At 38.0% G+C, this 24,116-nt stretch overlaps 1 protein-coding gene across 4 annotated transcripts in view; it reads right to left on the bottom strand.

The window, feature by feature from the left end:
* Positions 1–24,116, bottom strand: part of GOLGA4 (golgin A4) — a 72,129-nt gene that overhangs the window by 31,114 nt on the left and 16,899 nt on the right. For 2 of the 4 annotated variants that reach the window (XM_064443896.1, XM_064443895.1), the window contains 10 exons: positions 18,842–18,907; positions 17,353–17,559; positions 15,164–15,211; positions 14,682–14,738; positions 11,018–11,116; positions 10,364–10,502; positions 8,732–8,919; positions 7,126–7,209; positions 6,155–6,302; positions 512–690 (listed from right to left, as the gene is read on the bottom strand). In XM_064443896.1, coding sequence (XP_064299966.1) covers positions 512–690; positions 6,155–6,302; positions 7,126–7,209; positions 8,732–8,919; positions 10,364–10,502; positions 11,018–11,116; positions 14,682–14,738; positions 15,164–15,211; positions 17,353–17,559; positions 18,842–18,907 — 1,215 coding nt within the window. Of the gene's footprint in view, positions 1–511; positions 691–6,154; positions 6,303–7,125; positions 7,210–8,731; positions 8,920–10,363; positions 10,503–11,017; positions 11,117–14,681; positions 14,739–15,163; positions 15,212–17,352; positions 17,668–18,841; positions 18,908–24,116 lie in introns of all 4 variants that reach the window. The other 2 variants (XM_064443894.1, XM_064443893.1) reach the window with 1 other exon arrangement.

Below are 24,116 nucleotides of genomic sequence, written 5' to 3'. Positions count from 1 at the left end.
ACTCCTGCAATTCCTACCTGAATATACTAAAAGCACATTTTAGCAATTCTTGACTAGCAAAATGTTTGGCAAGAAGTTCTTAAATGTTTGCACATACCGGGCTAGGATAATCGTTAAAAGTACTTAGCATTAAAACCCAAAACCCTGCTGGAAATGCGTGAGCTGATTGCCATTAATTTATTCTTCTTGACTCCCTTTAAAGTCTCATGTGTACTTCTAGTAAATAATTTTATTAAATACTGTGAAACAAAGAGTAATGCTGTTCATTTTTACATGCCCCTAACATACTGATTTTAAACTGTTAGAGGGGAAAAAAAAAATATATGGGCAATTTTCTATTTTGTTTTAAGTAAATCTTTAATCCCAGAAATTAATTTTTATAGAACTTCTAAATAGCAAAAAAAACCTTATAACAAAGTTCTGATACACTAATGTATTTTACAACTATAGTTTAACTGTAATTGAAAGATTATATTAAAAGCCAATAATACAGGGTGAGTTTCAGCTTTACCTTCATAATCTCAACCACCTCTTGCTTCACTCTGGTTAACTCCCGTTGAAGATTTACCCTCTCTTCCTCACTTGCCTTTTCTACTGCTTTGATTTTTTCATCCATTTCTACCTGCAATTTTTTCCGGGCTTCCTCTGTCTTTTGGGCAATACTCAGAGCCCTCTCAAGCTCTTCAAAAGCTGCAAAGTAAAAAAGTTATATGATAGTTCAGAAATATCTACGTCCCTTGATAGAAGAAGAGAGTTCTCAGTAAGTGTAAATTACACAAGTCACAGAAGAATGAACTCAGGAATCCATCACGAATTCACACAGGTTTATTATTTAGAAAGGAAAGAAGACTGACAAATATCTGTGAATGTCTTCCAATACACTCTGTGGTTTTTAATTCTTCCCCTAAAACCGCTATTCTATATATAAACCATATAAATAAACTGGCTCCTTTTCTGGCTATATGTGCTGAATAAGTTTGAAGAAGAAAAAAAAAGCTGCATGAAGAAAAGGCAATTCACAAGTTGTTCTGACACTAAAACAAGCATAATCCAGGAATGACTACTATGCAAGTCACTTTTTACTGAATCATAAAAGACTTCTTCCTGAATTGAACACTGAATTATAATGCCAGGCACTTATTTACCTAAGAGTTGTTCATTTCAAACTATACAACCTAGATAATCTTCTCTTCAAACTGTGGGTTTGGTTGATTTCCATACAGAGGGCTTTACTAATTTCATTATTTCACCCTCTACTTTTAATGTAAACTACTATCAATGCAATTCAGAGACACCAGAAAAACACTTGTGTGTTATAAACACCGTCCTGTGCTTCTAAACATCACAAATAAAATAAGAAAAAAATTAATATTTGCTCCCAGAAAACTCAAATATACGTAAGATGTTTCAAAAGAACACTCAAGCTGCTGCGATAAAATTTATTTACATTTGCACAAGATGCACAAGTCTGCTGAAACACATTTTCATTTACAAATCAGAAGCAATAATTCCATAGCTTCTTCCCATGCTAAGGAGAAGTATTCTGACATAGTTTATTCACTTCACAGATGATCATTTAGGTATAAAAATAAGGCAAATAAATTCCTGTGGTATATCTTAAAAGCATATTATTCCACTATACCCTGGACTACTTGGGTACTATTCTGGGAGCAGACAGAACAAAGTAATTTTTAAAGTGTTATTTAGTATGCTAAGCTTTCTTCCACTTAGTTCTATCCCAGTAAGAACACACACATTTCTAGTTCCCTTGATTCACCATTATTTAGTAGGCATTCACAGCAGTTCTCGTTATCCTTGGTTTTTTGAAACGATCTTCAATAGCATTCAGGCGTAAGTTTGAGAAGAGAATAATAATTTCCATTCCACATCATCTAATAGCATTCAAAACTGAAGCTTTTAACCACAATCTATACTTTTGAGGCAATGCTGCAAATCTGTTTTCACGTAACTTAATTCCATACAATTGCATTCACCCAAATTCTGACCCCTTCCAAAATTTTCTTCTGTTTTCTGAGGAAACCTTTCCCTGACTACTCACAGCAACAATCACGTTTTAGGGCAAAACAAGGTTGTTATTGACCCTGGCAATACTAAAAGTATATCATTGTATTCACTTTTTCACTCCTAGTTCTACTTAAAGAAGTACTAAAACTCATTAGGAAAAATTAAGAACACCAGAGATTATTTCAAACAGCGGAATGGTCTAAAACATAATGCAAGCATGCATGAGGCTTATAGCTCCTTGCTTTCCAAGCACATTTTTTTAGAGTCTTCATCAAGGCATTTGCTGCCAGGGACCCACAGAGCTCAAGTCCTACCCCCTCACCACCCTGGGCACAACGTGGTGATGAACACAGCCTGCACAAGTCCGTTTGGAGAATGGCACTGACTTCCCTGATGCTCCACCCAGCCCTAATGAAAGCACACACAGCCAGCAAGATTGGCCAAGTCCTTCAGTATTACAGCATCATAAATGGCTTTAAACAAAAAAAAAAAAAAAAAAAGAGAAACAAAACCCGCAACACCCAGAGACCTTTACAAAGTATAGCTTGCAAATAAAGCCTGCAAGTAAAAGCTTTTTCACTTTTCGATACACATTTTCTGATTCTTTTTCTGAGCAACATACACTTCATTTTCATTTTAAAAACCTGTTCCTTCTGCAAAAGGAAAGAGCATCCATTTGCCATAGCCCACAGATCTGCCAAAGAAGATCCAGGTTTGCACTAGGACTGACTACTGATAATGTAGTAGCTGAGCAACATGCAGTTGCATCACCATAATCACAAGCAGGATGCTAATACAAAAGCCAGCAAAAGCTGATGGATAAAACACCAAGGGGTTATGAAAGCACAAAGAAGCAACACCGGACACAAACACACTTAGCTCTCTAAAAGTTACATTATATGCATCTCAGGCACTTTTAGCACTTAAGCAAAAAAGAACAATTTTATTTGAAGTGGTTCATTCTAGTGTAGCATGACACAGAGTTTCAAACCAGCAGAGGGCTCAACTACCTTCAAGTAGACAGAACGTGGTCTAAATTATTATTATTAGTAGTAGTAATTTATGGAAGATTTTAATTCTACTGTGGATAAAAGCCTGGAATAAAAGTCCATGGTTTTATTCAAATACATCTATTCTGAATGCAAAGAGTAAAGGCACTGCCTGTATTCTTCCCCAACCAGCAGAGCTACTATTGAGGGAAGATCTTCTAACCAAGGAACTGGTTAAGTGAAGTCTCATAAAGGCACAGTGGCAAATCAAACAGTAGCAAGCACACCAACAGAGTCTCAGTTGAATCTTGCAAAATTCCATTCATGTGACCAAGCCAGACAAACCAGAAACCTTCCTGTGCAGTATATAAACTAGACAAAAAGAGACTGAGCAGAGTTCAAGAAGTGCAAGGCTGCAAAACTGATTTATGTCAAATGTGTGCTAGAGAGTTGACTGCTTTACATACACTATTCCAAAGCACCAGTCTCAGTTCCCTTTGCCTTGCCTCTCCTACACAGTGTAACACCAACTGCAGACTTCTTGCTTACCCTCCCAGTGCCGCAGACAGGTTATCTTCAATTATAGTGCCATCTACTGCTGAAAATTGTGACAAAAGCACTAAACAGAGTGGCAAAGGAGGGATTTACATGTTTTACTGAAGGCTGAGAGCAGGCATCTTGTCAAAAGTTTGAGAGAAAGAGGTTGAATTAATTTCCTATAGTTGATTTGCGCATCTAGCGAGGACTTCAAGTGCACAGTCCATGCTTTTTGTTTCTCTGTAGAAAGGTGCAAAGCATACGTTAATTAAGCTTGCAAAAGAAATGTTGCCTAGTAAGAACGGCAAAGCAAAATGAATTTGCTTTCTAAAGACTCTTTTTAATTACTGTACAGAATATGAATAAATCAATAATCTGCATCCGGAGAAGTCAGAAAGGACTTTATGCCTAAAAGTACCTGAGAAGCACAGAATTTACTTTTTAGAGCCCAGTTCAAGCACCCAATGTGTGATGTAAGAAAAAGAGCCCTTACCCCAGTCCTGTTCATACAAGGCTTGGGAAAGGCACCATGATTCACTTATTGGCATGTGTGGATGCACAAAAACAAGATGCTCTGTGAGATTTCAACATAATGTACCTCTAACTACAAAAAAAATGAACTTCAACTGGGGAGACCAAGTCACAGTTTACACAACACACACAAAATAAGCATACATATCTTTTCTCTATTTCAGTACACAAAAATGCATTAACATTAAATCAAACACTGGAGCATTTCACTATAGTCACTGAATTACAAAGGAAATAGCCAGACATGTAACTCTAGGCAAGTTAAAAACATGAAGGAGAACAATATACTGCTTTTTAACCTACAATAAAGCACTACCAAAGTAAATTCTAAGCGCAAGTGTATTATGCTTATCGTTATTTTGCCATAAAATAAATGAAACTGACTTAATGGAATATTGTATTTGTAGAAATGTTAATTCTTCACTAAATCATAATATAGAAAAAGAGAAGTCTAGAATTTAAAGTCATCTCACATTAACTACCCAAGAAACAGAACTTTAAACATGTTGACCTCAAATACAGGAAACTGCCAAATTCTTAAAACTGGTAACTCAAAGGTTGTGACCTATAAGTAGTTTCAGGCTCTCCCAATACGCACCATAAAAGTTACCAAAAGTACTTTAAAATTGTATTTAAAAGAGAGCATATTTAACACACAAATCTCCCCCTAGAAAAGTGCATTGTACTCAACACATTATTCATAAATAAAATTACTTCTCACTGCAGTAGTTAAGTTCTCCAGGTATCCAGAGCATCACCTCTAACCCTTTCTCAGCTTCTGCCTACGCAAACCTGAGGAAATTACTGTATTAACCACCGTTTAAATATTAGTTCATAATTAAGAGGTTTCTACTGCTTAAAAAAAGCTGTGTTTCAAAAAACTATGACAATCACTTTGTATCTATGGAAGCGTTAATATATTCTTCAGCTTTTTTTTTTTTTTAAATCATGAAGAAAAGCTTCCTAGTCTCGAAGAACTGAACAAAATCCAACTTTAGCAGGCCTGACTGACTTCTGAAATATGAATTTCCAGAGCTAAAAAGACACATGCAACCTGAAAGGGTAGGCAAGGAGGGTAGCTAATCAAAATGTTTGTTACTTTCACAAAATGAATATTGAAGCTGCTTTTCTGTATTACAGCACAATGTTCTACCCAAACTAATCTTTAAAATTGAAAGTTCTGATCTAAATCTACGTAGAAGTAAAATAGACCCCTACAAACTGTATTGTTTGAACTTCTCAGTGTTTTTAGAGAAAGAAAATATGAATAGTGTTTTATACAAACTAACCACATCTGAGCTTCTGCCAAAAGAGTGAACTCCTTTAGATGCCTATAAGAGCAAACTCAATTATTCTAAAAAAAATTTTGATACATATAGTGCAAAACAATTTCACTGTTTAAAAAGCAAAGGTGGGCCAGATTGACCTTCTTAACTTAGTTTCAGGCAAAAGGAGAACTGCAAGCACACATAATTAATGTTACCTAATTTCCATCAAAAGCAAACTACAGCGCGTAATAGTTACATGACCACTAGGTTCCAAGCCTGAAGTGAAAGGAATCATCACTGCTGTTTCACTAAAAAGAAATGAGAAATGCTTCTGCTATGATTATTGAAAGAAAAATGCTTATTATGGTTGTAATACATCCTCTTGTTTCTACTTCTTCCCAAGGTCTTATATGCTCCTGCTATGTTTTTTATGTAGAATATTAGTGGCATTATAATGATAAATTATACAGAGTTGCAAAAGTTTCCCTCCTGAAATTATACTGGCACAAAACTCTATCAATCTTTTTTCCTACAAACGGGAAGGTAGAGCTGCCCTTCAGCAGTTTTCTTCCTAACTCTAGCTGAATGGATAGCAGAGACAAACCAGTCAAAAACGTCCCTAAACTCTGCTGACCAGAAGTGAAGTTAGTAATGACACTAGCAGGGGTGATATGTAGAACATTAGGAAAAGGAGCCTCTTTTGATACCCACTGCAAACAGCAACTGATGAAAAAGTGTAAAAAGAGCACACTGAAGCTTTCTCATGTTTAAATGTGAAAGCTAATAATTCCCAGAATTTCTTACCAGCTCTTTCAGATTTTTCTTTCTGTTCTTTCAATTCCTCGCCTTTTGTAGTTACTTGCTTGATCCGAGCACGCAGTTGGGCTATCTCCTCCTCCTTCATTTCCAATGTTTCATGCATTTGTCGCTTCGTCTCTGCAATTACCATGCCCTATAGAAAAGGCCCTTGTGATAAAAAGCTAGCAAATGAATAAAACATATAGCTAAAACAATTTCAATCCAGGACACAATCCTTGACAGGAATAAACTTTAGCCTATTACTACAAGACCAGAGATCACGGTGTTTTTTTCTATGTCAGAAAACGCTAACAAAAAGAAGGTAAGAATAGGGATTATTTTGAAGAGTAGCCAAAATTTATCTAGTGGTGAAAAGAACTCCTCCAGCAACTAAGAACCATACCTCCCTTCTGGTACAGATACTTTTCTTTGAAATATGCATTCTGTAAACAAACCAAAATTAAAACCATTCTAGTGTGCGTGCTTCTCCTTAGAGAACATGCATACATAATGAGTGCTAGTCATGTTGCTTATAACGCCACCAGAAGTTACTTCAAGTACTAAGACTGCGATAAAAAAAAAATTTTAAGGTACAAAAAACTGAGAAACTCTTCATATTCTTAAGATTAAGAGTTACTTTTCCTTCAATAGTAATTTTTTAATTAATTTACATTATATCCCATCTTCTTTAGTGTTTGGGGATTTTTTTTTTAAAGCTGGAATTGAGGAACGCATTCAGCATAATTTCTCCCTCCTAAACAACATCATCTTGCATTATTAAGTGTAACCTAACAGATAAATACCCTAAAGTATCTATACAATAAAATTCTCAGGTAGCTTAAATTATTTGCTCCCTAAAACATAAACCAAACTACATCAGATGATTAAGAACAGCTTCTAATAGCAAGAAGCCCGATACTTTGAGTTTCAAACAATCTTCTTCAAAAACTACACAGTTGAAAGAAAATCTTGTTTACCTTGTCTTGTTCTAACTGCTCGATCAAATTCTTTGCATCACGCAGCTGTGTAATCAGTTTAGTCTTCTCAGCCATGTGAAGGTCCTAAACAAAAGACCCCAACCACAAGTTTAATGTGCTGCCATCTATAAGAAAATACTGCCTTCTGACAAACAGGTTAGGTTTGGCTCTTACCCTGCACTATGCCTTGGATTAAGAGCACAGAATAGGATCCAGGGAAATTCAAGTAGGCAGCTTTAAATTACTTCTAAATCTCCCAGTGCAAAGCTGCCTCACGGCTTCCATAATAATTCAGCTTTGTTAGAGCCTCCACAGTTCTCTCATGCATGTCAGAGCTGCTACAGTAAAATGGGCAATAAACACGCTTAAGGCACCTGCTTTATTACCTGATCTCAGCTTACAAGAGGACCTCAACAATGCAACATAATTGCTCATTACGGGCCTTGTTCTGGAAAAGGTCCTTAAAATACTCGAGTCTTTCAGAGCTCTTTCAAACTGCACTAGTACTCAGAGACCAAGACAGAGAAGACAATCTTATCTCCAGAACTCAAGTTGAATACAGCTATACTTACCACATTTTCATGTTCCCATTACTATCAGCCACCTTAATTTTACTCCACACTCAGCATTAATGGCCTTAAAAGGAAAACTGAGCAAAATAATAGTTTAGCTTTGGGACTACACTTATGTTATCTTCACTCCATTGTGCTCTCCACTGTCCATCCTTTCTGTGTTTTCTGTTCATTTTCATAACTGCTGCCTCTTCCACTGTGTCTTAAAGGTTTAGCTCTGCTCCACTTCTCTCACTTTACCTCCTGTATTCTGTGCTAGGACAGTCTTTTCCTCACCCCAACTTCTCACAGCTACTTTACTTTTGACACCATTTTGATGGTGTCGTGGTTTAGCCGGCAGCTCAGCCCCATACAGTCGCGCGCTCACTCCCCCACCGGTAGATGAGGAAGAGAATCAGAAGGGTAACGCTCGTGGGTTGGGATAAGAACAGTTTAGTAGTTAAAATTAAAAACAAACAAACAAAAACAAAAAACCCAGCAAAAATGCAATAGAAAGGAAAACAATGAGAGGCGCGAAGCCTGGAGCGGGAGAGGGAGGGAGGGAGGAGAATGAACCCCTGAAACAAACCTCACGCAACGCAGCTGTCCACCGCCCGCCGACCCGACGCCATGCCTTTCTGAGCCGCAACCTGCCCCCCCATAATATACTGGTCATGGGGTCACATGGTCTGGAATGAACCTGCCATTGGCCAGTCGGGGTCAGCCGCCCCCGCCATGGCCCTGCCCCTCCCAGCCCCCCACCACATGGCAGAGTGTGGGAAGCTGGAAAGGTAGCAACCCCACACAGTGAGGAGAATTAACCCCTTCTCAGCCAAAACAAGCACAGATGGTTATTCATACAGTAAGGTTTCATAACCTTATTTACAACTTTTTGAGTAACTGCTCAACATGTTCATTCCAGGTGGGTCTTGTACTTGTAACAGCAAAATAGTACAGGGACAGTTTGTTTAATGACCTGCCCTATTAATAAATTTTGGAAATATCTGAGTGCTTACTGTGTTTTAGTAGCTACCCATGAAGAGCATTTTCCATACCTTTATTTTCTCCAGTTCCTGAAGCCTCTCATCTAACTGTTCTTGAAGCGCCTCTTTCTCGTTCGTTAACTGGGCGCAGCGCTCCTTATGTGACCGAATCATCTCCTTACAACGTTGCAGCAAGTTCTCTTGGCGCTTCACCCGCTGATTAAGAGCTTCCAGTGTTTTAACAGAATCTTCATTACCCTCTACAAGACAACATACCAACATTATCATATGCACACCGTTCCCAAAACGTAGATCTGCATTTATCATTCACATTGCGGGCAACTCATAGGTCTCTACAGAAAGTCCCTCAAAGTCTGCAAAACTTCCTAGTGACTACTAGAACTGCCAGAAACATGCTACACATACAGAGAATAGTAAATAAAGCCTTTCGCCCCAAATTAATTTTAAAAATTCCAGTAACTATACAAGCTTCAAAAACAAACTATTATTCAACATGGTTTTCTTTGCAATTAAAAACTCATCACAATTTACAAACCTGCCTGCTGCTACTAACAGAACGTTCACAAGCATGAAAAAATGCAAAGCAAAGCAAATCATATCTCTCAAGTGCCAAGCACAGATTCCTGCTTTCCCAGGGCTGGGTATGACATTAATTCTAAAATATCCAGGTTGGCAATACCACATTCGGCAGGATAAAGGTGGTTTGTGTCTTTCTGAGCTGTACTCCTCCCTGTAGAACTAACACATTGGGTAATATTTTACTGTGTGTTCTGCTCCAATGGTCTGGAGGGTGTAAAAGTACTTAGCATGAAAACAGGATCAGACAAATTCAGAGGTTCAGTTCATGACCATAAGTGTTGCACACTATAATCCAGAAGCAGACTCCAGCGCAGGAAACATCTTGAACCCTGATTTTTAGGGACTGGATACTCACATTATTTTCTAAGCACTACAAAAGACATGATGCTGGAAAAGAAAATCTCTGATCTAACCCTTCAAGCCATCCTAACATACAAGAGTCATGGCAGATGCTAAAACAAAGAGCATTTCAATATGCACGTTCACCTCTGTCCGAACCCTTCCTTTTATGAAGGACACTGATGAATGACACTTTCATTATGTGTCAGCATTATAACATCCCTTGCTCAGTAATCAAATATACACAATGGTGGGAGCTCCATAAGTCAAATAACCTCCTGATGTGAGGAATACTTAGATTATTCAATAACATGAATATGACCTTTGCTTTTATTTTTTCGGGGGGATGGGGCAGGGATGGGATGGGATGGGATGGGATGGGTGGGAATGGAGAGTCAGACTAGCAACTGGTCCCCCCTCTAAACTCCAAACTCCAGGGATAGGTTGTTGCTTATGGGGGACAGAATCTCTTAATCATATTAAGTGGGGATAGTAACAACCCCTACCGGCAGAAGCAATAAATACAATACTATCATCATTATTAACAAAGGCAAGGCATATCAGATTTGAATTCTTATGAAGATTTAGTATCTTTGAAGGGTTATACTGTCCTCTAGCTGCCAGGGTTTTCAAAATGACTGTTGTCTTCTACAAAATATATCCTTACTATTATATGTTCAGCCCTAAGTATTGTTACTGCATCATAAATAACACTACGCTTATTCCCCAAAATTCAAGTTCTCTTGAAAAAGCCGCAATACCTACCATTGCTTCCTGGTTCCACAGCATTTTCTATGCTGATTTCTTTTGTTGGACTTTGAACTTGTGGTTCAGATTGGATATTTGGATCAGGGAATTCAGTGCCTATCTGACCATTCTGTAACCTCTGTTTCAGCAATGATACCTAAACAAAATGTTCTTTTTGTTAAAAAAACCCAAGGATTCTAAGTAGGTCACGTTTTCATCTTCAAAACTAGAGAGAGTTAAATAAAACTGATATCAGCAAGTAGAGAAATGAAAAGTCTGTCTACATTTTTTTAACAATCAGAATTATGTTTCCAATTAACAAAAACAGGATCATTATTAGTGGCGAAACAAAGACAAATTAAGCAAAACACAAATTTTGCCAAAATAATTTTAGCTCAAACATCTACTAATGTTATATTCTTGATAACAAAGACATTACAAAGATATTTAAGCGCAAATCAAACAATCATTTAACGTGAGTGAGATTTTACAAAGGTATCCTTTACCACAAAAATACGCACTTATTTTCCAGATAATCATAAATTTTCAAGAAGATATACAACATTGCAGCAATTATAATGAAACATGAACATGCATTATAGGAAATACATAATTAAAAAAAAAACTAGGAAGAGCAGTTTTAAAGAACATCTGTTGGGTAAGGTACCTTACCTGAGTTTGCAGGACACTAATAAGTTGATCCTTTTCTTCTAAGGAAGCATCAAATTCCTCTTGGAGATGTTTCTTAGCTTGTTGATCCATCTGGAGCTCCTGAGAATCATAAATAAATACATCTCAAATAACAACTGAAATGTGAATTCAAAAGGCTTATCAAAATATTATGAAATACTATTAATACCTCTTCTCAGTTGTGACCCCAGAATACAACCATAAAGTAGATATTTCTTTTACTATACAACATTCCACACAACGTGATAAGAACATTCCGATACCAGAATTAAAGCAGCAAGAGTCTACATTTGATGCAAAATTATCAAGGATTCTTTCTTCCTAAAAAAAAGTTTGTGTAGGGATCACTTCAAGCCTGCTCCTGAAAACTGTTTTCCATGCACACTTTTCTCCTGCAGTTTGAAGACTGCACTCTGGTAAACCAGATTCTTCATTTAACCACCAGATTAAGTCAACATAAACAGCAGAAATGTGAATTTCTCTTACGCTCATTCAATTTGCTACCATTCTAATCTGAGAAAATCCTTCTATAAGAGCAGAAAGTTAGCTTTTTCAGTCCTCAAACGTGTCTCAGATGAGAAAGACACAGAATGCCAAAGAACTTAAGTATGTGGCTTTACTTGCTACTTACTTTCATTCATTTGGCTGAACACTTTTAGAAACGTGTAGATGTTGCCTAAATGCATTAGTAGGATCTACATGATCTTATAAAATACTGCCTTAGGGAGGTTTCTTTTATTTACTTCCTATGCTTTTGAAGTTTAAATATTCTAATTTCTTTAAATAATTATTGTTCTAATAAAAATAAATGTATTTAATGTTAAATTAATTCACATCTAACTGCTTACTGAAACAGAACCATACACATTCCATGCATACACTGTAAATTTCCCAAACTAGTATTTTAGTTTGTTTAAATTTATATATTTACTTCATCCATATATATCTTCCCAGTGATTTACCCCAGGAAACTAATGCTTCTATATGACCATTATTCTGCAAAGATCGCTTGTCTAAAAGCAAACGCCATCCATAAACATGGATTCTATTAGTCAGGCAAAGACAGAGGATGATGGAAAGAAAGGATTAAAAAAAAGCAAACAAGAGACAAAACACCAGGCACTATGTACTTTCTGCTTTGCTTTCCTCCAACTCTGAATCTTGCTTTTATGCTTTCTTGCTGCGTATCCCTTACCTTCAACAGTGAATCCTGGCTGCCATGGCTGAGCCTGATACCAGCTTTGAGAACCACAGCTGTGTGAGCTGAGCCTGCCCAGCCATGCACAGGGAGGACAGTGCCGGGAGCCGTCAGTGGGAAAACTATTCCTCTCTCTTCCCAAGTAACTATATCCACTTCTTAATACTGCATTGCCTCAGGTTCTCAACAGCTACTGATAACACTTCTGCCTTGTGCTTTTGAGCTTTAGAAGCAACTCCTTCCAAGCAAAGCAAAGCAGCTCAGTGCAAGAGCAAATGCCAAAGAGATTTACTGAAACCAACACAGAAATAGTTCTCTTTGGATTCCAAAGTCCCTTCTGATCCTTGTCTCAGAAGGAGAACACTGAAGACTGCTTGAAGTCTTCACAGGAAAAAAAACTAAGGTAAGCAAAAGACATATTGATTTCCAGGGACTATTTTACACTGACACCTTGGTCTCAAAGGAGACTTAGTTTATTCTTACATGGCCCACTTATAAGAAACTTGTCCGATTCAATATATTTATGGGGAAAATGGACTATCTGATGAGGAAAGGGATTTTTAAAAATAATTGCTGATAACAAAATATTACAGCCATGAATGGTCTATTTTGTACCATTTTAGCTTCCACAGTGGAAACATACCATTTTATTTGTAATTTTTCTTTTAAGTCTGTTTTACCTATTGTTATAAGACTTGGGCTTCCAAAAGACCAAAAATTTACCTTTTGAAGTTTTTCAATTAATAAAAAAGAATATCCGTATTAGATTTGGAGCAATTTTTAAATCTACAAGGTTTATAAGAAAGAACTTAAATTTTACACCAAATATATATACAAATCAGACAAATATATATATAAAACTTTATATATATATACATGGATCAGAAAGACTATGACAGAGGAAATGAAAAATAAGTATGCACATGTCCAACCCTTTTTCATAACCAAAGCTTTAACTCTGATATATATACACCTGCTGAACTTTACCTAGTACCAATAAGCTGGAAAACTAAATTTACTGGGGCATGCAGATAAAGACTTAACACAGAATGAGCTTCTTTCATTTGACCTTGTGGTGAACTGGAAAAAAACAAACATTGGCAAGCCACTTCTGTCAGTAATGCTGTGGGTTTTCCCCTCCTACGGGCTGACAGTTTAGCTTAGGACAGAGCAACAGCCCAGATGCAGGCTCTGGCTAAGAGGAGGACAGCACACCCGGCACTCTGGCTCACTGTTCTCAGCTGCTGGGGCTGAAGCAGCACGGACTTGAACCAAAATGCTACCCCTGTGGCACACAGAATTCACAGCCTGCTTACCTGGATCACACTCTTCATCACTGAAGAAGCTTGCCTTACAATTTGCCAGTGACCTCCTCTGAAATGACTGGCTGCCAGACTGGTTGCACTGGGGCAGCCCCTTGCAGATGAGCATGAGCCTTGGGTACATACACATCCAGATGCTCACCCTCAAGGGACCGACCCTGGCCCTTGTCTGTGGGCAAGATGCCTGACTGCCTGGAGCTAGTCTGCCTTCAGGCAATGGTGGTACCTTGCTGTGGGGGGTCTGATGACTCTTGCTGCCTCTGCTCTGCACAGCACATGCCAAAACATGGAGTGCATCACAGAGAAAGCCCGTGGCTTTGAGCCATCTGGTACCCACCTCCCAGGCAAGGTCAGAGCATGGACAGAGAGGCCCTCGCACACCCATCTCCAAACCTGATGCTGCACTGGCTCCTAGGGCAGTAAAGGCGTCAGCTTCATATTCTGCTTCACTAGGGCTTGACAATATGGCTTTTGTGAACTTGCCCTTTTAATTTGCTCTGGCCAATAATTTGGACATGTCTTTTAATTAAGCCCAGTGTGTTTATTATCAATACCAAATACATTATAGCTTCTCCTTTTAATTTCACTATAACCTAAGGAGACAATTATCATAACACAACCTACCTGATTTTATGATTGAAACCAAACTATACTGCAAATCCATAAAAACAATGTAAATAATATAACTGACATCAAGATAGATTTTTTTTTAAATTAGATCCTTAATTATTTTATTGATAGTCAATAAAATCTTTATTTAAAAGTGCCTACTGGTTGTATTTTCTTAACATTAGTATTCCTCAATACTAGAAGAGCAACAAATTGCACAAGACAACTACTGCTGGGCCCAACAATACCACAAGACTCACATGCATTTCTACCCATTTCATGATGAACAGAAAAGCAGTTCAGTTAGTATGATTAACTGTTCTATCTTAAGAGTATGACAATAAGCTGCTGAATGGGAAACAAGCCAGAGAAATAACCTCATATAAACAAATGAAAAATATCCTGCTGTGCAACAGAAAGTATTTTGTAAAATGAACAAAAAAATCAAAAGGTAGGCAGAGAAAGATCCTACGTATGTGTGGTATAAAGTAAATATTCAACCAATACAGGAAATTACCTCTCTCAGTTCTCCAATTCTGCGAAGTGCTTTATCCTGACTTTGACTCAGAATGCCCTTAAAAAAAGGAAGAATAAACAGCAGGTTTAATAAATGTAACTTATATAAAAGTGTAAAAAATATTCATAGAATTGCATTTAAGCAGAAAAATTAATGATTTGTATTTCTCTTTCAAGTCAAACTTGTAGTGCAAGTATTATCATAAACTGCCAACTGTGGGTTGGCAGTCTATCACCCAAATTCAGCTGATACAATAAAAAAGGTTGGAGTACAATACCTTCACAGTTATTTCGACAAACCAAGCTTGGCTTCCTTAGAAATCCCAGCTGTGTCTTTTGGTATACACACACACACAAATATATACACAACATATTGTGTAAATGCACACACACACTGCACCAAAAATTAAATCAGTATCTGCATTACACATTTTAGGATTCAGAAAAGCATTCAGGTAAGAGAGGATGAAAAGTACCACTTACCTGTAGCTTCTTCTTCTCCCGCTGGATAACTTGATAAGCAGACACTAGCTAAAACACAGAAATCAGGTATAATGATGATAATGTATCTGCTTATAGCTATCACAATAATTTGCTTAGTTGTATCACTATCAGCATTTTCGAACTCTTCACTTCACTTGAGAAACCTCTTCTGACAGAAACATACTTAAATTTTCTCAGTGTTTCCTTTTTCCATTTATAAAATATCTCCAATGTGTTAAAAAAAGTAAAACCCACATACAAAACAATGTGGTTACTCAGCATTCACACAGTTTTCCCTTCACTAAAAAGACCTTTAAGAACCACCATGCTTCAACAGAGAGAGTCAAAAAAACAACTGTATCAAAGTTACACCCAGACAGTTACCCCAAAGGGATGTACATTTGTAAGGGTACACGTTCCAGAGAGCTTAACTAAAATTAATTTTACAATGAGTATGCATTAAAAATACCCTCACAAGTCTAGCAAAAAAAGGTCTGTCTAATACTGAATGTTCTCATCCCATGTGCTTTGCATATACCCAGCAGACAAAGAAACACTGGAAGTGGACAATATTTCTCATTGTAAGCTGACAATAGGACTTCATGAGTAACTGCACAATTTAGTGTAATTAAAAATTTGATCACAATTGCCTAAGTTGTCCAAAGCTGAACTTGCATAATGGCATTTGGAAATAGAATATTCTGTTTTCAAACTGCTGAAATATTAAATGAAAACAAGTCCAAATCAACGAACCCAGAAATCTCTAAGTCAAAAGGCAGCTTCAAATTAATATTTCAAAGAAATCACAATTTTTCAGAATTCAAAAATACTTCTAATTTCAGAGTCATACTTATTTTGCACTTAAAAGAGAACTAAAACTACTACGGATGGTTTCCTTTACCATATTTTTTGAGATGCTAAGTATCCTAAGTATTTTGAGTATCCTACTTTAAACGAGAAACAAATTTTACATCTGAAGTTCTCATTATATATTGAAACTACCTTTTTCCAAGCTCCAGCAAAACAATATTTTTCCAACTGAACTATGGAAATTCAGAAAACCAGGAAAAAAAACCCAGACCTTTTTGATGGAGAAAACGAAAAGACTTGCTGGATAGACTACGCTAAAGAAAAAAAAAAACAACAAAAACAAAACCACCAAACAAACAAACAACCCCCAAAACACACACAAAAAAACCCACAAACAACAAAAAGCCCCACAAAACACCAAACCAAAACAAACCAACAAATGGAAGAATTTTCATTTTGGCAACACTGTTTACAGAATTTTTTTTTCAAGTTTATTACGCTAGCTGGATGAGAATGAAAAATTAACGGGAGACAACAATTCCTAAATTAATGGAAGACAACTGTTCTTTCAGGCATATGCTGAATACTGTAATTGCCATATACATATTTTAGATTCCAGGGATTTTAACAGTAATAACCAAAAGTCTGCACAGGAATTTTTGTATTTGAGGGCAAACATTTAAAGAACTGTAAAAAACAGTGCAATTGGCCAGTTTTAAATGCAAAACACACACACTTTAAAAATTCTACACCACCACCTGGAAAGCTTTACTTTTCACAACAGTTTAGAAAGTGGGGAGCAAAACTACTTGTATCATCAGTTGTTACTAAAATAGCAAAAGAAATAGTCCTTGAATGAATTCCTTCCATGGAATACCTGGAAATTATGGGGAGTAGAACTTACTTATTGGAAACGAAATGCTTGCCCATCGCATATACATGGAATATACATTGTGTACTTCAGGAACAAGTTCAGAAGAAAGGTACATTTGTGAGTACAAGCCATGCCCACCTCTGTACTGCACTCCACCCCTCGCTATGGGCTTTCCGTAGAAACCATCATAGGCCTTCTCTGTGTCAGTAACTACTAATTAATCTCTATTGCTGACAAAATGAAATTATTTAGAAACAAGAGAAGAAAAGGATTTCCACATTTTATTACCAAGACAACATATGGCCTATCTAGGCCAAAAATAACTAGACTTACAACCATAACTTAATGTCCATGTTAGCTGTAGGTTGATCCATTTGCTCCAAACAGGAAAACAAAAAGATTATCCACTACTGCAGCATCTCTTAGCCTCAACCTTTTCCCCTCTCCGCCCAGGTAAGACAGTGACAACAGGTAAGACAGGTAAGACAGTGACAACATTGCCTACCTCTGAGTATTTTCCCCTATAGTTGCCCAAACTGCGCTCCACTCTGCGCAGTCGCTGCAGCAACCGCTCCTTGCTGAGGCTGTCGATGTTTCCCGGAGGCTCTTCTGTTTCACTTTCAGTGTCAGAAGGTGGATCAAAGGTGGGACCAGCTGTGTCCAAGTCCAGTCGATTCAACGAGTCTCTTGAAGAAGTTCGTATCAGGGACTCCTTAGAAGAAGAGTGGAACAGGGAATCTTTTATTGGGCTTCGAAACAAAGACTCAATGGAGGGAACCCGGAGCTGAAGCCTCTGGGCAAAAGACTGAGTGTCACTTAGCTGCAAAAATTCAAAGCAAACAATTACTTCTGCACTGCTTTAGGCAGACACACACCCTAAAGCCCAGGAAACAGAGACCTGACCTGGGTAAAGGAACAACTGTTCCCAGACACATGCATGACACCAAATAGCTACCACTTCCTTGGAAGAATCACCTCCTTGTGCAGAAAAATCAAGCAGGCAGCTACCAGATGTGGGCAGTTTCAGGCAGCAGCTAAATCCAATAAACTACAGCTCTGATTTAAACTTCTAAAATAATGTATTTCTGTGTAACCCCTTTAAAAAGTGAAGAATATGTAACTAAAATGGATAGATGCATTTACTGTTGTCCAAATGTGGAAAAAAAAATAGTGTGACTCACTTCTTGATGTATTAAACAGAAGGCTGTATTTATCTCAAAGACACAAAGATATTTTCCTATGATTGAGAAAACAAATTCATTGTAAAAGTCCTTGTACAATAGTTAGTTCTCAGATGCTGTCTTAAACAGTCCTTTTTTTATTTTAAATGGCTTTATGATTTTATATAAAATGCAATCACTGATTTATGCAGCGAAAGTATTTATGCTGTTCTGTTCTAAAACAAAAGGTTCTGTGCTATGGTACTGTATCCTGCTGATGCTACAGAAGTGATCTGAAAGCTTTACTCCATAACGTTGCCCCCACAAACAAATGTTGAGTCACATGTGCTAGGAGCCAATGCTAATCCAACTCCAGCAAGCTAAACTTTTTCCTGAGACGTATTAAAAACTGACCTCCACCTTTATCACGAGTGATATTACAATTTTTTTAAGCCTATCAGTTCTTTTCCTTCAGCTAGAAGTTAGCTTTCTAGCCACGCCATATGCCCTCTGCTCTTGAAAGCAAGGTTAACACTCCATATCCCATGCTGGCTGTGTCCGTGAGAATTGAGATGCACCTCAACGCAGGCAGCCTGTGGCACGCTGTCAGATACTACTAACCTGTCCCTACAAACAAAGCTCCACAAATCAGTGACAACACTCAATACCAGCTAATGGGATTATGCACAAACAAAACACCGCAGCATCCTGATATGGCAAGTGCTTGTCATCCCTACTCCAGCATGAAGATATATACAGGGCACTTAAGCCAACGTAACACAAAGACAACAACAGCAGTGAAGGAGGAAACAACCCCGCCATGTACCCCTATACCTGTGGTGAGGCTCGTCCACTTCCACTGTTTTCTGGGCATCTGGGAAGTAGTGGTCTAGTTAAGACCTACATGAGGAAAAACAACTATTAGAAGGAATAGACTGCAAGGACTGTAATTCAGTGATGCCTAGAAATAGCACCTGTGCTTTTTCCTTGCCTTTGTTTTTAGTACTTTCTTTTGAACGTTTATTAAGATGTCTTCATGCAAACAAGCTAGTTTGTTAAATTCAAAACAGGTTGCTGCAATATACAGAACTACAAAGCAGCTATGTGTGCATGGATTAGTATGAGACATCTGCAAATGCTGATATCTCAAATTATTCGTAATGATTATTTATGTAACATTTATGCACAAATCAAAGACATACCAAAAAGACAAAATGATAGCAGGAAAAACTCTTAATTGATGACCAGTGCTGTTTACAGCCAACATGAGTAACTATGGAATCACACTGTCTTTCTCTCTTTAAGTACGTTTTTGTGGGTGGGTGGGTGGCAACTACCTGGGAGAAAGTGCTGGTAACAGGCTGTTTAAGACTCCAAACAAGCACAGGAAGAAAATCAGACTTCCAGGAAAAACATCCTGTGCAAAACTTCATGCGTACATTCCGCTGCTCTCCCAAAGAAAAACAAAAACCAAGCCCAAACCCTGCCCCCCAAAAACCCCAAACTCAACGTAACAATAGTTTTGGGTGGTTTTTTTTGTTTGGATTTTTTTTTTGGTTGGGGTTTGGGTTTTGGGATTTTTTTTTTAACAGAGTTCAACCATTTCTTTTCCTAGTGTGTCTATCCTGCTTTTCCTATGTCTTGCGTTCAGGTGTTTTCTAACCTGTATAAATCCAGATGGTTTTCTGGTGTTTAAAACACGTCAAACTGAAGCAGCAAAACATGCTAAAAACCATCTTCGATATGATTTTTGTCCAGGAGAAGCAAACCACTGAGACATATCTAAGTATGATTAATATTATGAGAATATTATGATGAAAATATGAGGAATTCAGGTATAACTTTTAATCAAGATGTACCCTGATAGATTTTACAGCTTGTGTATAACTAAGTGTATATACAACTAAAATATAAATCATCCATGTATCTGCTACATTACACCCACAGCTTCTACTCTGTGTGGATATGCAGATAAGCATACATAAACATAAATGTAGAAGAGGAATGATACAGCATAACAGGGTTTCAGAAAGGTTTGACATGGAGCAAACTTAAGGAAGTACAAAAATACCACAGAATAAAGAGAAAACCAGACAGTTTAGAAAGCCAGCGAAATGAGCTGTCACCCAGATTCAGACAAAGCGAAATGAGCAATAACCAGCATTACAAGAAGACTGTTTGGATTTGGAAATCGCGCTTCACCTGGCTTGAACAAAATCTGCATTCTGCTTCAGAGCACTATCCTGCTGCAGTGGATTTATTCCTAGTGGATTAAGAGCTCTTACTGGGTTTTAAACTAAAGCACCCCTACATTTTATTCTCGGCTCCATTAACTGTTCGTTTTCATTTCCTAACTGGAAAATTAATAGTGAGGGTAATCCAAATAAAAATTTAACTTCTGCTTTATAATTTACAATGCATCCTCAGTGCTAGTACTGGACTGACAACAGAGGAAGACAAATACTTTACCAAGAATTACAAAGTAACTACAAATACTTCTTTCCAAACCCATATATTCTGATACCTGTAAAAAGAATTAAAGTGAAGTATGGAGGGTTTGTACGTCTAACTCATAAGAATAATTTAATAGTATTTAAGATCTATATTAAAAACACAAGATTAAGTAGATTTATTACGTCTAATAAGGTGTTTATGAATATAAAAACCATGGATCTTTCCTGTGAAGATCCTTAAAAAGCTGCCATTTCAGGATCTTCGAAGATCCTTAAAAAAGGCCATTTCAAAACTAAAACTAATGTAGCCACATTTAAAATCTTCCTATTAATTGTGCTGAAATCTTTGTATCCAATGTGTGTGAACAGAAGTAGAATCTATACTTGGGATTAGACTATCTATCGGCATAAATCATTAAAGGGGTACACTGGTAACCCTTCATCTAAAAACTGGACCACCAGAGGTATGTAGCTGCTGCAATTCTAAGTCACTATGCTCTAGGGCAAAGGGTCAGTCTGGCGTCCACACAGTGAAAGGTAAGCATGAATGGAAGTTGCTATATATAAGTACAGATTCAAGAGGCTTTAGAGAGCTTAAAAGCCATAGCCTTTCATAAGCCTTAAGAGATGTTCCAGCAAAACTAGAAACACGGAACACAGGCTGGCACTTTGAAAGTCTTAAAACCAGCAGTTATGTCAGGGTTTCTGGAGACCAACAGAAGTCTTTCCTCCACAATCCCATAGAACATACAGAACTATATTTCCATCCGAAGAGAGCTATACTTATAGTCTCTAATCAGAAGGTTGCTTTTTGTAATTAAGCTGTATAAACCAGAGCTCACTTTTAACTGGAGCACATTAGGGCGCTGTAGTGACACTTATGTTTCCTTACTTCCCTATTTCTGAAAATCAAACTAATTCATCTTATTTATTTCTCAAAGGCAAAAATATTCATAAGCCTAAAGAGTAAAAGCTTAAATGTCTGCATTTAAATATATTTTACTGTTTTCCCTCCTTCTCAGGTATTCCAAAATTGAGTAAATTATGGAAGAAGGAAGGAGAGCTTAGTATACACTTTCTTCCCTCATTTCTATTTCTCTTTAAAAAAAACCCTCTCTGTCCAAGAATACTGGAACTGTTTCTTCATGCAACAACACCCAAGCAGCTTAGTTAGTAAAGAGTTTATACTAACTTCATCTATGCCAAAAAAGTCCACAATTACAGCCAATTCCCTACGATGCTCACTCTCTTGGATCACAGAATCACGGGTTGGAAGGCACCTCAGGGATCATCTAAGTCCAACCTTTCTAGGATGAGCACAGTCTAGACAAGATGGCCCAGGACCCTGTCCAGACAACTCTTGGAAGTGTCCAACATGGCCAAGTAACCGCTTCCCTGGGGAGATTATTCCAATGGGTGACTGTCCTCACTGTGAAAAATTTCCCTCTCATGCTCCCCAATAGCAACTTGTGTCCATTCCCCCTTGTCCTCTCCATGTGACTCCTTGTAGAAAGGGAGTCTCCATCTTCTTTGTAGCTACCCCTTAAGTACCAGTACATGGTGATGAGATCCCCTCTGAGCCTCCTTTTCTCAAGGCTGAACAAACCCAGTTCTCCCAGCCTATCCCCGTATGGCAGGCTTCCCAGTCCTGTGATCATCTTGGTGGCCCTTCTCTGGACCCCTTCCAGCCTGTCCACATCCTTTGTGTATAGCGGGGACCAGAACTGCACACAGTACTCCAGGTGTGGCCTGACAAGCGCTGAGTAGAGCAGGCTAATGACTTCTTGATCTCTGCTGGTGATGCCCCTTTCGATGCAACCCAGCATCCTGTTGGCCTTCTGGGCCGCAGCAGCACACTGTTCGCTCATGTTGAGATTCCTGCCCACCAGGACCCCCAGGTCCCTTTCCACAGAGCTGCTCTCCAGCCAGGTGGGTCCCAGTCTGTGCTGCACTCCCAGATTATGTTTTCCCAGGTGCATGACCTTACACTTCTCCTTGTTGAACTTCATAAGGTTCTTGCTGGCCCACTCCTCCAGCCTATCCAGATCTCCCTGCAGAGCAGCTGCTCTCCCTTCTGGAGTGCCTACTTCCCCACTCAGCTTGGTGTCATCAGCAAACTCCATCACACTACACTTGATGCTGTTATCCAGATCACTTATAAAGATATTGAATAACATTGGGCCCAATATTGATCCCTGGGGGACTCCACTAGTGACAGGTTGCCACTTGGAAAAAGAGCTATTTACCACCACCCTTTGGGTGTGGCCTGTCAGCCAGTTCCCCACCCACTGCCCAGACCACTTGTCTAGGCCATAACACATTAATTTCTCGAGGAGGAGACTGTAGGGGACCGTATCAAAGGCCTTGGAGAAGTCCATGTAGTCAATGTCCACCGTCCACCCCATGTCAACCAGGCAAGTTGCTTTGTCACATATCACTTGCACAAACACAGTTAAAATACTGGTCTGTTTTAGCACAATTAATACGCATTTGTGTATGCTGATGAAATTTTCCCTCTCCCGCATCTTTAGTTTACCTAGGTTTCCCAAATGTATATAATGGGGTTTTTTAATATATATTTGATTATAATCGCCCCTCCTCTTCCCTATACACTTTTATATAATTATTTTCTCCACCTCAATTCTTACTGTGAAAGTACAGCTCTAGAGCTTTCAAAAAGTTCAGAGAGCAAAGTCAGTTTTACAGGTAATGCATTATTAATACTCATCGGAAACACATTAACAATAACTCTTGCATTATAATATTTGCTATGTATGCAGTCTTGCACATAAATATACAAGTCAGTGATTCAATATAAAGACAACACTTGAGCATTCACAGAAATATGTTTTTCTAAAGGCAACTGTACTAGCGATGTTCTGTAGCATAGTGAAGAATAGCCCACAACTTATTGCTGTTAGTGTAGAAAAGCTTAATTAAATTTGCAGTGAAACTTTAAGTAGTGATCACTGGACCTGGAATATGGTCAAAATACCTAGAACTGAAACAAAAAAAAAAATAATCTAGTAACTATTTCAAAACTACAGATTTCAGCACAGTCTGAACATCCTCTTTGCTCCCCATCAAAAAGCTCAATCCTGAGAACACCATGGCTGAGCTAGTAATAAATCTGTGCTCTAAGGGCATGCTCTGAGCAAGTACAACACTTTACAACAAATTAAGACTTTCCACAGATCACCTTTTTAACCATTGTTTCAGTCCAATCTTGCTTAGCTTGAGAGAGACAAGTCCAACACAATATGGTCCTTCTGCTTATCAAATTTCTATCCTGTTATAGCTTTCAGTGACTTCTCATTTTCAGCCTCCTCATAAGCAGCAAAAAAGCACTAGCTAAATTGGAAAAGCAAAGTAGTCATGAAGTATGACAGTGAGCTGGGACTCTTAAGAAACACTGTGTTGTGAATCACTAGGGACTCAGGATTGCCATGCCTCTGAAGCATGTGAAAGATGCCATACTGTTCCTGTGACAATAACGAGAAGAATACAGGTTTGTATGTGCCTGTGTTGGGAAGTAGAAGGCTGCTTTCCTCCCTGTGCCTCCTTTTTCTCCACTCCTTGTTCTCTTCTCTCTGATCTTTTCCATTCGTGTACTATGAGAACATTTCCAGCAAAGAAACAGATATTAAAAATAAAAT

This window comes from Phalacrocorax carbo, chromosome 2, assembly GCF_963921805.1.
Source record: "Phalacrocorax carbo chromosome 2, bPhaCar2.1, whole genome shotgun sequence".
Classification (NCBI taxonomy): Eukaryota; Metazoa; Chordata; class Aves; order Suliformes; family Phalacrocoracidae; genus Phalacrocorax; species Phalacrocorax carbo.
The sequence above is the reverse complement of the archived record's forward strand: the minus strand, read 5'-3'. Positions and strand labels throughout refer to the sequence as shown.